Consider the following 15,624-nt stretch of genomic DNA (forward strand, 5'->3'; position numbering starts at 1 on the left):
GAATTTTTAAGATAAATGTAAATGATGCTGATGGATTGAACCAATGTGAACTGGTTCTCATCTGTTCTCAATTCCCATCCCTCCCAAAGAGCACAATTTTGGTCTTATTAGACCACAGAACTTTCTCCCACTTGACCATGGAGTCTCTCACACGCCTTTAGGCAAACTCTATTTCAGATTTAATCTGAATTTTCTTCAACCGTGTCTTTGGCTTCGCCACTCTTTCATAAAGCTTTACGTATCTGGTGAAGAACCTGACCAACAGTTGTTGTATGCAGAGTCTCTCCCATCTCAGCTGCTAAAGCTAAAGCTTGTAACTCCTTCAGAGTAGTCAGAGGTGTCTTGGTGGCCTCTCTCACTAGTCTTCTTACATGCTCACTCAGTTTGTCAGGACGGTCGATCTAGGCAGATTTACACGTGCCATACTTCTTTCATTTGGTGATGATGGATATAATCAAGCTCAGGGGTATTTTCAAAACCTTGGAAATGTTTTTATATGCATCCCTTGACTTATACTTTGCAATAACATCTGGAGTGTTCTTTTGTCATCAGGGTGTAATGGTGACCATGAAAACTGATTAACCAGTAACTGGACCTTCCATTCAAAGGTGTCTTTATACTACAGTCATTTGAGACACATTCCCTGCACTCAGGTGATCCCCATTTCACTACTAGCACCAGTTGGCTGGACCTCTGATGAATTAGGTCAGTCATTTTGAAGGGGGTGAATATTTACATTACATGTGTTCTAACTTTGAGAGATACCAAGATATCAGGAGAACACAAAAGTATTTTCATGGTGAGAAACTGTAAATTTTTATAGTTGAAAGCTCAAATCCATAGAGACACATTCAGATTTATTCCCACTCTTTTAATTGTTTTAAAAATCATACACCAATACAGGAAAGCCTAATACCAAGTATTTTAAAGCTGCCATTTTTCTCCAGTAGCATCTTTATCTCAGCTAGCACATTAGGTCTGTTGTCATATGCTTATTAAGTCATCCAAAGAGCCCTGCCAACACACATTTCTGCTCTAGTTTTATATTACTATAATCCTCTCTATTCCCTTCTTTTCCAATCTATCTCTGAGTTGTTGCATAAATGAGGGATGGTTGATTTTTGGAAACATTTAGCAGCGCTATCAAATGAAAAGTGATTAAGCTAAAGAAAGCATCCAATGAGTTTGAAACTGGGCCATTTTTTCCCCCCCTACATTGTCAGCACTCTTTCCAGTTCAGCCCCCTTTTAAAGCTCAGTATGTTCCCCAGCAAACAGATGGGAGCCTGTGGTGTTTGAATTTCATCTGTGAAAATGGTTTATTTAAATATTATTCTGATATCGTCATTATAATACAAACTGTTGCAATGTTCCAGTACAGAAGCCTCACACAATACCAAAGAAAAGAGAGAACTATAATTCATCAGAATTTTTGACAGCTCAACAAACAGACAGGACCGCATTGAAATGAAATACATTAGAAGAAACAAATACATCTAGAGTGGATGGGTATAAAACAGAACGGAGAAATGCTTGTGTGACGTTTCTGAAATAACATCCCTGGATGAAGGAACTGCTGCTCTCGCCGTCTTCGTGAACTGTTCTCCTCTTTGGTAACTGAGGCTTTGTTGCTTGCAAGCAATTCAGCCTCGGTCACGACTCAAACTCATGACTCAGTGTCATTTTTTCATCGCTCTGATCACAAATCAATCATCGCTTCCATCTTTGTTACTTGTTGCAAGGACCTTAAACCAAAAGTCCCCTAGATTAGGATGAAGCTTTATAAAGGAGATGTCTCTAATATATATAGATAGATATTTTTTTTTGTCAAATACATTTTATCCAAGTTCATTTTGAAGAGATGAAAAACCCACTTTGGACTTGTTAACACTTGAATATGAGTACATGACACCATTGTTACAAGTACAGAACATCATTGGCCTCTGCCTTTTTAAATGGATTAAAAAAAACATGTTAACATGCTGATTATTTCATTTACAAGTTGTACAGATCTGTAACTTTTTACATGAGGGTTGGACAAACCGTCCGCTCGTACTGCGCACACTCTCCAAAGTGCCCGGGCACGTTTCCACTACAATCATCCATTCTCAATACCTCAAAATAAGCTGAAACTAAACATTCTGAATCTTTTTTACATAACATTTTAAAACACAGTAATTGATTTCCAGTCACTGCAGAGTGGCTTATATATTTATATATGATGGTGATGCTAGATTAACCGCACCCTGAAGCTATTTTCAACCAGAGGGATTAGACAGCGTTGTCCTCTATCACCTGCACATCTTGTACCCCCGGCTTGAGGCTGATGCTTCTCAAGTTTCCCCTCCCCGCCATAGTTCTTTGGGACTGCAGTGCAACTATACAGAAGGGACTGTTGCTCTGACTGCAAAGCAGAATAAAAGCTCAGAATGTGGTGGTGACTTTGCCTTTTTGAGAACAAGCAGCACACGGATTCATCCGTATGAATGTTAGATTATAGCATACAACATATGAGGGATCACATAATCATGCTTTAAAGTCAATTTTGGGCACCAACTGAGCAAAAATAGAATGTGCTTAGGAGTCGATGTCTGCCAAAATAAAATATTGATCTTATTGCAGGGCGACCGCTGCTCTCCAGCAGCATGATCCTCATGGCGGGTAACATTCACTTACAGCTCTTGAGACATAAATCACCTACTCTATTATTCATAAATGTTTCAGTTTGAGTTGGAGCCACTGCCTTTCTGATGGATGGTGCACGATTCCCTTTCCAGCTCAAAAGTTAACAACAACAAAAGAATCCCATTTATTTTATAGCTTATACTGCATCTCTGTAATAATCTGAAGCTTTTTGCGCTATAAAACCTAAAAACACCTTTGTCTGTGTTTGTGTCAGATTGTCAAAGCGTTTTGCTTATAAATGCTTTGCGTGAATAAAAATCTCTATGATATATCATCTGAAAATAAAGCAGAAATATATAATTGAGAAAAATAGGAGAGAATTACACCTAAAGTAGCTTATATCTTCTGAAAATTGGCGTGTGTAGAGTTAAGAAAACATCTAGAAATGTGATCCAAAACGGATGAGGACTCAGTCGCCCTTATGCAATAATGAGACATACCAGGGATGTGCACAGCAACCGAGGCATGCCGTTTAAAAAATGGTGCAAGTGGATTAAAATTAATCACCCAATGGTCACATATTAGGATTTTAAATGACTCATAAAGTGTAACATCCTTTTTTTATTCCTACCGAGGATGCAATACAAATTAAAAATGACAGGGGGCTATTTTTTCACACCGAAGCTAGCACATCAAAATAAAGCTAAATTCAAGATACTGCAGCACTGAACTCCAAGTGCTGACTTTTGAAGCTCACATTACCCTCTTTTAAGTCTTCAGACCAAGAAGCATGCACACCTGCATCACCAACAAGATGTTCAATAATGCACATTAGATTCGGATGGCTAATACAGCTGAAGGAAAATACAAATTCAGTCATTTAAACCTGATGGTTAACTGTAACAGTCTGAATTACTTTTGTTCCTTTGAGATGGCCGGGTGCCTACTCACAATGCCAATAAGGTGAGCTATGTATACAGCACATATAGTTATTCTCAGTGTTTCAAATAAAACATATATCTAGAATCATATATATATTACACAAATGTAGATTCTCCTTTTTTCTTGTTCACTTTTGAGCAATGAACACATGAACAGGAACAGCGAAACAAAGTCATTCCTCCATGAGAGTTTTCCAACCAGATGCAGAGTCTGTTTTTTCGCAGCCTTGCACCTCAGATGGTGTCGAGTCGACGTCTGTACAAAAGGTAATCCGACTGGTTTAAAGGTGACCGGTGTTTACAGTGGCTAATAACAATGTGCTGGGTGCAAGAGCAGTGGTGGCTGGGAAATGAGGGCCAACTGTGCCGTCCGCGTGGTGGGAAGGGCAAAAAAATAAAAATAAAACAGGCAATTTTCTTGTTCGCTTTGAGGGCAAACAGAGAGAGAGAGCAGGATCTGGGCACAAACCATGTCAGTTCTTCAAATTATAACAAGGCATCCCTCACCAAACCACATGCCAGAAGGAGGACAGCCAGTCCATAGCTGGATGATATTCTTGTACCTGAGGACAGAGGAAACAAAGGATTAAAATGTGACAAATTAAAAGAACTGTGAAGCTTAATTTAGCACAAATAGTACAGAGATTTGCGTTTGATAGATTATTTCTTCATTGGCCAATCTCATATCATTGGAAAGCCTTTATTTTCCTTTAAAATGGTGCCACATTTATAAGGAACATGCATCACAACAGAGCTGAGTAAGTGGGTTGCCCCTGTGGAAAATTTGCCAAATCATCTCTGCCAATTCCAAACAGCTTATCCTGACACTTTAACTCTTGTTTGGTGGATTGGATGATTGAAGTCTGAAGCATTCCCAAGCTGATCCCACAAGTGGTCAATAGGGTTGAAGTCAGGACTGCTGGCAGGACATTCTATACTCTCCACTTCAAAATTCTGGAGGTAGTCTCTGATAAACCCCGCTCTAGGGGGCCAGCATTGCTGTCTTAGAGGATAGAGCTCAGTCCCAGACTGGATATAGGGGATTGCCAATGGTTGCATAATCTCATCTTAATATCTGCACTGAGATTGCCTCCAATGATAAAAATCAGGCACCTGATTTTCAGCACCTGGGGGTACCAGCTCAAGACAAGTCAGTAGCAACAGCAAAATAAGCTGTTTTTCACTGGCAGAGATTTGGCTTTTTTTTTCACCCACATACTCAGCTCTGCTGCTCATCCCACAAATACATGTTTCTGACAGAAGTGGCACCATTTAAAGAGGACATAAACAGGCTTTCCATTGGTATACTATTTATTGCTAGGAAGCATTGTTACAACAAAAAAATTATCTACCAAACTTTTTGTGCAAAGTTTGTATTGCAAAAGACATAAACATGATAGTACACAATCTGATGGCATGTCTGTGTTTTGTTTTCAAACATAATAGACCCATAAGAGCTCATGGATTACATCTTTTAGAAGGTCTCATCAGGATGTGATTTGACATCAGACAGCAATTGTAAGACAGTAAAGGCAGAGAACACACAATAATCAAAAATGGCAGACTGTCACTCAGACGCTCGCCACCGCTGTGAGACACCACCTCCGTCAGGACTGAGGAGATGCAATTTTCCCTTTTAGAAGTAACTACAAGGATGAAGGCTAGCTTTAGCTGCAGTGACTGTGATATTGTGTTTTCATGAAGGATGAGCTTTTTTTTCTGTGAGCATATGGTTAAGTCCGCTCTGTGATCCTTTATGAAGCAAGGGATCATTCATGGCCTTCGTGGCCTCCACCCAACTCTCTGATTCAGTACAGCAGGAATGATTTCCTCAGCCAAATCAATGGAGACCAGTCAACAACACAGAAAGTGATACCAGACCATCAGACCAGTGGCCCAGAGCGTCTCAAACTTCCTGTTTCTTTTAAAACTCACAAGTGCAGTGTTACATCTCTTTTGGACCCAAATGGCATTAAAATCATAAATAGCTACCAACATGGCTGACACCCAAGACAGCATTGCAGAGTGAGCTTTAGCTTTAGCAATGTGAGCTTTAGTAAACATACAGTGCTTAACAAATGTATTAGACCATCACCCAGAGTAAGGTTTATGCAACAGCTGCCCTAAATTAACAGCATTAACAAAAATTGGTAAAACCAAAATCATTTTTTATGTTTCTGCAACGGTTAATAGATCAATATGTAGAAGCTCTTTTACCAAAATTATATTTTTAATGCAGAAATGTAATTATTATTGTTATCCATGAATTTTCAAATTTACTGATTCACAAAAAAAAAAATGAAAAAAATAGTAAAGCACATTATTATTTCGTGATTAATATGTCAAATTCTAGTTATTTACTTGTATTCCTGAACAGAAAAATTAGTTTTAGCGGTTGAATGTTATGCTTGATTAATTTCTGACTTCTCAGACAAGCCCAGTGAGCCAGCTCAAATTTGGGTATAAAAAGGTGAATTCAGTTTGAAATTCCTCATTCCTGTTCAAATTGGTAAAACATTGAGAGCTGACTGAAAATAAAAGAGTCCGCATTAAAGCACTTCATGATGCTGGATGGTCTCTGAGACAGGTGGTCTAATAAATTTGTTAAGCACTGTAGCTAAAGCTAACTTTGTTACAGTAGCTATGTTGGTAACACAGCTAAAGCTACATAGCCATTTATGTAACAGCTTTTTTCTTTTATAAAATTATGTCGCTTTTGCTGCTATGACATTGGCTCCATAGCTGTTACCCATATAGTTTATGTAGCTAAAATAGCTTTTTTCATATTCCTAATTATATACCTTCATTAGCTTTTGCTTTAACTGCATTTTCTATTTTAGATACATAGCCACATTACCCACACATCTTATGTAGGTAACATAGCTTTGTATTATTTTTTATCATAAAGTAATTTCATTAGCTTTTACTCTAACTACATTGTCCATCTTAGCTATGTAGCTATGCTACCCACATATCTTATTTACCTAACTGCTTTGTTTGATTTTTCTAATCATATAGCTTCATTGGCTTTTTACTTTAACTACATTGTCTATGTTAGCTGCATAGCTACGTGACTCACATATCTTATGTCACAGCTAGCGTAAATTTGTTTCATTTTTTTCTAATTATGTAGCTTTATAGCTTTTGCTTTAACTACATTATCTACCTTAGCTGTGTAGCTATGCTACCCATGGATCTTATGACGCTAACATAGCTTTGTATAATCTTTGCGTTTTTTGTTATTTCATTATCTTTTGCTTTAACTACATGGTCTGCATTAGCTATGTATCTACATTACCCACATATCATATGTAGCTAAAATAGCTTTGTTTTAATTTTCTAAATTTGTAGCTCCATTAGCTTTTGCTTTAACTTCATTGTCTACATTACCCACATAACTTATGCAGCTGACTTAGCTGTGTTGTCTTTAGCCTTAGCTATGTTAGCTGCTTTAGTGTTTACATGGAGGACAAGCATTCTTCCTATAAGCAGACTGTTTATTTGCTGTTTATTAAATGTTTTGTAATCAGGTTTTGCAAGTCAGGTTTTACTTTTAACTTTTGGTATTCAACCCTTGCCTCAACCCAAACCTGAGTTTTAGTCTGTTTTTTTTTTTTTTTTTTTTTTTGTGTGTGTGTGTGTGTGTTGTTGTTTTTTAAGTTTTAGAGTGTATTTCCACCCTGACAGAGGCAGCGTCTTTCAGTAGTGATCTGCTAGAGGATTTGCCTGAGATCTGCAGTCAGCAGCCAAACTGTCTTGAAAAAATAGCAGATCATGGTCCAAATTATGAATCCAGATGCTTTCTTTTTCAGATGATTACTTCCAAAACAGGTCAGATTTTGCTACTTTTATAGTGGTCTATTATTGGTCTATTATTTGGCTTTAATTGCCTTTATAGAGCAGGACAGTGTCAGAGAGTCAGAAAACAGATGACAGAGTGGGGGAATGACAGTAAACAAGCCAATGGCCAGACCCCAGGTACAACCTAACCAAAAGGTTATGTCATGGCCCAAATTTAACCTGAAAGTCTTCTGGAGCCCACCAAAACCCCGATAGCACATTACATGCCACTCAGTGCATCTACCTCTTTTTTTTTTTTTTTTCTTCTTTTTTACAGATAGAAAATTTCAATGTGCACTCGTACTTTTGGTAAGAGACACTAATGTAGCAAGAAAATGAAAACTAATTATCCACACTGGCACAGCTAAAAATGAGATGGTTTTGATGTTAGGCTAATGTTTTCTAATAATGTTATATGCTCATTTGAAATCAAAATTATTTAAAAAATACTAAAAGTCTGCTGACATGCAAGCACTACTAACTGATCTGCAGATATCCACTGAACAATGCAACACTTGCTAGTTTACTAAGATAAAACAGAGCTCCCTGCTTAATTTCTGAAAGAAGCTTAGACTTGGAGGTCTGGCAGACACTAGGCCTGCACCTGGGGAGGATGTTTCTCCTTCCCCAACAAGTGCAACCTCTGCAGGGCAGCTGAAAGTGACACCTGCAGAGCATGCAGCGACTGAATCAAAGGACACCAAAATGGCCACCTCAGAGGTTACAGACATTTCTGGCAATAGATTAGCCTACATGCCAGCTAAGACTGTATGGTTTTCCAGCTATGAAAACAGTAAGTGGAAAAGGGAGGACTTTTTCTGCTAAGTGGTTTATGGTACACTTTGTTAAAGTATGGCTGGTCAGTGGAGTGTTTTCCTTCTACAGCAAACAGGATCAAAGCTGACAACAGAGCAACCATGCTAACAGAACGACTGAAGATCCCTTTGTTGCAGAAATGGATCTTATAGGAAAGATGGACTTATTAGAGATGCTAAGTGCACAGGTAGGAACTATTGCTATATGACTAAAACATGTATGTTGCAGTCAACATAGTGTATTATGACTATGTCAGACCTGGGTGATGTATGGTTATTTTCTACATTGCCATACTGGCAAGACTGAGTATACTTTTGAGAAGTTGAACAATTCCTTTCCAGCCTATTCTTGCAAAAGAACAACCTACACAAGGACAAAAACTGTTCAATAAGACTGAATTAAAAAAAAAAAAAAAGCTTGAAGCAAGACAGAAAAAGACAATATAAAAAAGAGTATTCACAACATCAACAATAAAATCAGTCAGGAGCTCAGAACAAAATGGAAATTACCATCCAGTATGACAAAGTGGAATGTGGAGGTGTGCAAATGAGCAATAATAGTCCAAGAAGAGCAACCTTAGGGCTAATTGCCATTTAGTAAATGAATTGCACCTTTTAATCTTCCTCACAGGAGCCCTAAAACAACGGCCTGAGGCAAAAAGGTCACAGTCAGTCAGAAGCGGATGATTTGACCAATCCAGTAGAGCATTAGCCCACCTCAGGACTAGACTGTTATAAATGGCCATTAACCTGGCCTAATAACTGCCCTGGATTTTCCCGGTATCTCAGCAAGACTACCAAGATGATGGGAGTTAAGGTTTCTGAACCAAGCAACAATTACAAGAGCAGATTCAATAAACATTTTGTAAAACAGATCTCAGGGAAACATGGAAAGGATTCAATGATTTGACGATTATGTTATTTTTTTAGCTCAGCACCCACCTGGCTGAGAGAGCTGAGCCACTCTGTCTGCACAGCAGCAAATATTAAACTACATCCTTCATCGAAATTATCCCACATTTCACTGATTTTATTCCATACAACAAGACTATGGTGGCAAAATTTCTCAGGATTGTGCAGAACTGGTCAAGCAATGATCCTGCAGTTGAAGCAGAAAAAAACTGCCCATGTGCATCTTCCTCCTCAGCACACAGCAGTGGGAAGACCTGCTCTTCAGTGAACAGATTACTAACTTAGTCCCATCATGGTTGGAAGTTGGACTCATGCTTTACAACTACAATGAGCTGTTAAGAAAATCAATGTTTGGGGCAATTCTACCTCAAATATTTATTCAAAAAATTAACAGAGGTCTTTATTGTTGAATTATTGTTGTTATTACCTTAAAAGTACCTTTCAGTTCTTAATGAAAATTCTCATATGAACTAAACTGAATTAAATCCCAAGTTAGACACTGTAATGCTTTCTTGGCCTTGTTTTAATTGAGGACCCCTGGAATAACTTTTTTTTACATAGTAGCAGTGGAAGGAAAGAATACAGAGAAACTACAACAATTGCAAAGTTTGAAAAAGGGGATGGTCGTAATCTTGTTACTTACAAATGTGACAATGAACTTTGCAAGATATTTACCCATGCATGTGTAAATATCCTAAAACCCAAGAATTAGGAGGAATTAAGTATGTTGGTCTGATTTACATCTTTAATCATTTTCCTCCAAAATGTATGCGACTGTTTGCCTCAATATCAGTCCCTGTCAGAGCAATTGAGACCTTCTAGCTACAAATTTCTGGAGTCATCACTAATAAAATAGCCAAAAAGTCAATTGCTTATGTATGTGATTGCTGCATTGGCTGTAGGGATCCAAAAAAAACAAAAACAAAAAAAATAAAAAATAAATAAAAAACTAAATACCACAACTTTTCTACCAGTCAATGATCACTGAAATACACAATTTATTTATGTAAAATGTGTCAATTATTTGTTAATTTATTTGTGTATTTATTTAATTACTTACTTCAGTTAGGAACACTCTCATCATATCTTTAACCACTTTATTGCAAAATGGATTTACAGTTTTACTTGGCGTAGAAGGCTCTGCTCTAAAGATACTCCCTGGGTCAAGCAGCATGCTTTGACTTTCCACAGAGTTCATAGCAAAAAAAAATAAACATATGGATAGATAAATTAATTACAATGCGTACTGAATACATTAACATCACCTCAAAAACAATTAATCCATAGTAGCATGAATCTGAATATAAAGGTGCAACAAGCTTTATGCTATAAAGGAGGAGGCTGGGGTGGAGGAGGTTAAGCTTTGCCAGCAGCAGCGTCCATCAGCATTAATGCAAGCAAGGATTAATGGGAAGTATGTTATATTTAAATACACCTCTGTGTTAAGGGAAAGAGCTGTGATTGGCTGTGGGAGCTGGGGGCATTAATTGGGATCAGATGGCCATCAGCTGATCAGGGCTGGACGTATGACTACCGTGTTCTGCATGAACTAACGCCAAGCTTTGTTTACTTAAAAGAGACTGAGCACATTAATGACCATATAAGACAAATTCAAGCATGCTGAAGTTAGCAGAACTGCTAATTTACATCTGTAGTCTCTTGGCAGGTAACACATAAAGAGACAGAAGAACAATACTTGCAGTGGGCAAAAAGTAATGTAAACTGTGCTGAATAAGATGCATGGCATAAAGTGCATTGCTTGAATTTTTTTTTTTTTTATTTATTTTGTTTTTATGTAAAGAGTAATTTTCCACACGTGTTTGTTGCAGACACAGTACCATAAGTTCTATAAAAGTAGGAGCTTGTAGCCATTATAGCAGACTAAGACCAAATGCCATAGGCACACTGATAAGTATATGAGTGACTTCTAAGGAATATAATACAAGCTCCAGACACCTTTTCTGGACACAGATGATGTAGGAAATGATCATTTCAGTGATTTTAATCGCAATCTCCTCAGACAAATACCTAATGTCAAGATGGCTTAAAGCAATTCCACAACTGCAGCTGCCTTCTTACAATCCTTCAAGGTATAAACTAACTATTTGATTAAAAAATCATACATGGATGCCACACATTCCTGACAGCCACAGATAACCACGAACGTTTGAGTAAACAGCCTCTGAAGTGTTTTGAAGAGATTTACATGGGCGGCTACCGTCGCCTTGGCCCTGACTAACTGCTATCAGCACAGCGAGCAGCTCTAAATGTTTACAGAGCATTTGACGTGACTAACAACTGCAAACCAGAACACTGCCTTTTCAGCCTACTCTTTCATCCGCCTGTGTCTTGGGGACACCCAACCTGAAATGATGAGATGAGAAGTAACGGATGGCAACTGTTCAATCCTATGCAGCAGAACTCTGAACACCAAAGGGGGGGAAAAAACCTCTCTCCGTCAGCAGCAGACAGAAAGACGGGATTTGAGAACGACACAGCTTTGAAGGATGGAGAAGTGTGAAAAAGCAGAAGTACCAGTTGTAATCCTATGAAACAAGCCAGGCACTTGGGAAACAGAAATGAAATATTCACTAAATCATATTGACATTGACTAGATCCTAGTGTCAGACTGGATGATGCTCTTAGGAAGGAAATCATCCAAAGGGACACTACTTCCTTGCAGCCTAGCTGTGGATTTTCTCGTCTGCTGGCGATAGGGGAATAAGGGAGGAATCGTGGGGGGTTGGGGACAGAGATGGAAGGCTTTGACCCTTTATTCCTCCCCAGCACATCTCATTTGGCTCGAGGTGATCTAGAGAACAGGAGTGCCACAGAGGAGCAGCAATCACTCTGGGCCAAAACACCCTTCACACAGAGAATAATTAATCAGCCTCCAGCATGGAGTCAAAGCAAGACACAAATGCAGGCAGACAGAATATAGGGATGTACATGAAAACATGTTCTAATTCACGCATAGCAGGCTTGTCAGTAAGAGTAAAAGAAGAATACATGCTAAACTATCATTAGAATTAATACAAACACCAAATTATGTCAAGATTAATCGTTTATCCTCTTTCTTTGCATGCAAAGCAGGTTTTTCTCTGAGCCCTCTGGAAAGTTGAGATCATAAGTAGTTACTAAGATAGCATATGCTATCCTGAACATGCTGTTCTATTTCTGTGGTCCATTTGTTAGATTACATAACTTCATGTAGCATGGCAGTGATGTACAGCTATTTTTTATGTCTGTAATTCACTAAAAGAGCTGCAGGTTGACTTGGATATATAAATCATTGGAGCATTATCTAGGCTTTGGGTTTTTCAACTTAAACTACTTATGCAATAACTATCCATACCCACTCAAGAGTACAGTGTCCATTTACTAATATCTTCAGTCTCAATCAGGTGTCAAGTCTCAAACGGAAAAGTATCATGTCTCAGGAAAACCTGTTATGTGTCAGACTTGACCTTAGACCTTTTTCCTTAACACCTGAAGTAAGACGTAGGTCTTAATTTCTGAGACCTGATGCCTTGTTTTTCTGAGACCTGATGCTTTTTTTTCCATAGATATAGGAAATAGGCAAGTCCATATTCGTGAGCTGATACCTTTTTTACCCTGAGATCTGACACCTTATTTCCCTGATGATTTTTGACCTGACACTTGATGCTTTTTTTCCTGACACTTGATGCGTTTTAATACATGAAACCTAACACCAAATGCCTTCTTTCATGAAATAGAAGGAAAAGTCAAGTCTATTCGAGAGAGCTGATGCCTTTTGTCCTGAGACTGTTGTTCATTCCTGATGTCCTTTTCCTGAAACCTTTTTTTCTGTGACTGATACCTTTTTTCCCCACACCTTTTGTCCTGACAATTCACAGCCTTTTTTTCTGAGACCTGCCACACTTTCTCCTGACACTTTATACATTTTTTCCTTAGAAATAGGAAATATGCAAACCTTAATTGAGAGACCTGACACCTTTTGTTCCTTAGATCTGATGCCTTTTTTTCTTAGTATAGGAAACTGGCTAGTCTTTATTCAAGAGCACATACCTTTTTCACCCTGAAACCCAGCACCTTTCATTCCTGATGTCCTTTGCCCTAACACTTTTTTCCTGACACCTTGTGCCTTCTTTTCTGAGATGTACACTATATGGCAAAAGTTATTCACTCACTCATCCAAATAATTGAAATCAGGTGCTCCAATCACTTCCATGGCCACAGGTGTGTAAAATCAAGCACCTAGGCATGCAGACTGTTTCTACAAACATTACAACAAAGTGGAAGCAATTGGGAACAACAGCAACTCAGCCACAAAGTGGTAGACCACATAAAATGACGTAGCGGGGTCAGCGGATGCTGAGGCGCATAGTGAGCAGAGGTTGCCAACTTTCTGCACAGTCAATCGCTACAGACTTCCAAACTTCATGTGGCCTTCAGATTAGCTCAAGAACAGTGCATACAGAGCTTTATGGAATGGGTTTCCATGGCCGAGCAGCTGCATCCAAGCCATACATCACTTAGTGCAATGCAAAGCATCAGATGCAGTTGTGTAAAGCACGCTGCCACTGGACTCTACAGCAGTGGAGATACATTCTTTGGGGTAACAAATTGCGCTTCTCCATCTGGCAATCTGATGGACGAGTCTGGGTTTAGCAGTTGCCATGAAAACAGTACTTGTCTGACTGCATTGTGCCAAGTGTAAAGTCTGGTGGAGGGGGATTATGGTGTGGGGTTGTTTTTCAAGAGCTGGGCTTGGCCCCTTAGTTTTAGTGAAAGGAACTCTGAATGCTTTAGCACAATGGTTTTCAAACTTTTTTGCCCAAGGCACACCAAAAAGCAAGCTGACGTCTCAAGGCACACCATATTAATGTCTTTGCAAAATAGCCTCTTTAGCATGTGTAGCAAGTAGCAACATGTCCCAGTCCCAACTGCATGCAATGTGAGCAAGTGCCAGCTACATCAGTTTGATTACAGGTTCCTTTTGTAGCATCCTGACACTCTGCAAGTGATACACTGCAGCTCCCCAGGTTTATCCCCAGTCACCCTGTTCCTATTTTCTCTCTGTCGCTCCTATTAAGATGGACAAGTAACAAGAGAAGAGGTTGCACAAAGGATGACAAGAGACCAGTAGTGTCCCACCAGAGGATATTCTTAATTTTCTTCCACTTTTCTCTCTCCCGAAACTTGTTAGCCTTTTTTACAAAGAGGAGTGTGTTGCATGGATATTCTCCATACCCATTTATGAATTTTTATGGTCTGACTTGTGCTAACATGGAGACAAAACTATGTGGCTCACAGCTGTTAGAGGAACCATACCTCCGATTTTCTAAGTAAAACCATGACATGTCCTATTTTTACATGTAAATTTACATTTGCATATTTCACAGATAACAGATGGACAGTGAGCATGCAATGCTATATGATGCAAAGCAACGTGCTGTGCTTGCGTGCAGTAAGGATATTGGTTATAGTCTGTTTAGTTGTTGCATAGTCGTAGTACTTATGTAAAGTCAGACGAATTTTCAAGGCACACCTAGACTTGTCTCAAGGCACACCAGTGTGCCACGGCACACCATTTGAGGACCACTGCTTTAGCATACCAAGAGATTTTGGACAATTCCATGCTCCCAACTTTGTGGGAACAGTTTGGGGATGACCCCTTCCTGTTCCAACATGACTGTGTACCAGTGCCCAAAGCAAGGTCCATAAAGACATGGATGAGCGAGTTTGGTGTGGATGAACTTGACTGGCCTGCACAGAGTCCTGACATCAACCCAACTGAACACCTTTGGGATGACTTAGAGCAGAGACTGAGAGCCAGACCTTCTCATCCAACATCAGTGTGTGAGCTCACAAATGTGCTTCTGGAAGAATGGTCAAAAATTGCCATAAACACACTCCTAAACCTTGTGGAAAGCCTTCCCAGGAGAGTTTACGCTGTTACAGCTGCAAAGGGTGGACTAATGTCATATTAAACCCCATGGATTAAGAATAGGATGTCACTTAAGTTTGTATGCAAGTCAAGGCAGGTGAGCGAATACTTTTGGCAATATAGTGTAGGAAAAAGGCAAGTCTTTATTTGAGAGAGCTGATGCCTTTTGTCAGGAGACCTACTGTCGTTCATTCCTGATGTCCTTTTTCCTAAACCTTTTTTCTTGCAACTGATACCTTTCTTCCTGACACCGTTTGTCCTGACGCCTCATACCCTTTTTTCTGAGACCTGACACCCTTTCTCCTGACACCTTATGCATTTTTTCCCTATAAATAGGAAATAAGCAAGCCTTATATGTGAGACCTGATACCTTTCATCCCAAGACCTGTTGCCTTTTTTCCTTGCACCTGACACCTTTATTTCCTGATGCCCTTTTAACCCTGAGACCTGACCTGACCTTTTATTCCTAACCATTTATCTGAAGTCTGGCACAAGACCAAGGTTTTCCTTTGCTTATCATTTGAGATCTGACACCTGGTCCTGAGACCTAAGGACATCCT

General features: G+C 39.1%; 1 protein-coding gene across 1 annotated transcript in view; it reads right to left on the bottom strand.

Annotated features, from left to right (window-relative positions):
* Positions 1 to 1,291: 1,291 nt before the first annotated feature.
* The window catches only part of vstm2a (V-set and transmembrane domain containing 2A), a 144,585-nt gene continuing 130,252 nt past the window's right edge, over positions 1,292 to 15,624 (bottom strand). Inside the window, exon 5 of the mRNA XM_041814346.1 lies at positions 1,292 to 4,128. Coding sequence (XP_041670280.1) covers positions 4,052 to 4,128 — 77 coding nt within the window. The 3' untranslated portion in view covers positions 1,292 to 4,051. The remainder of the gene's footprint in view (positions 4,129 to 15,624) is intronic.

This window comes from Cheilinus undulatus, linkage group 19, assembly GCF_018320785.1.
Source record: "Cheilinus undulatus linkage group 19, ASM1832078v1, whole genome shotgun sequence".
Taxonomy (NCBI): domain Eukaryota; kingdom Metazoa; phylum Chordata; class Actinopteri; order Labriformes; family Labridae; genus Cheilinus; species Cheilinus undulatus.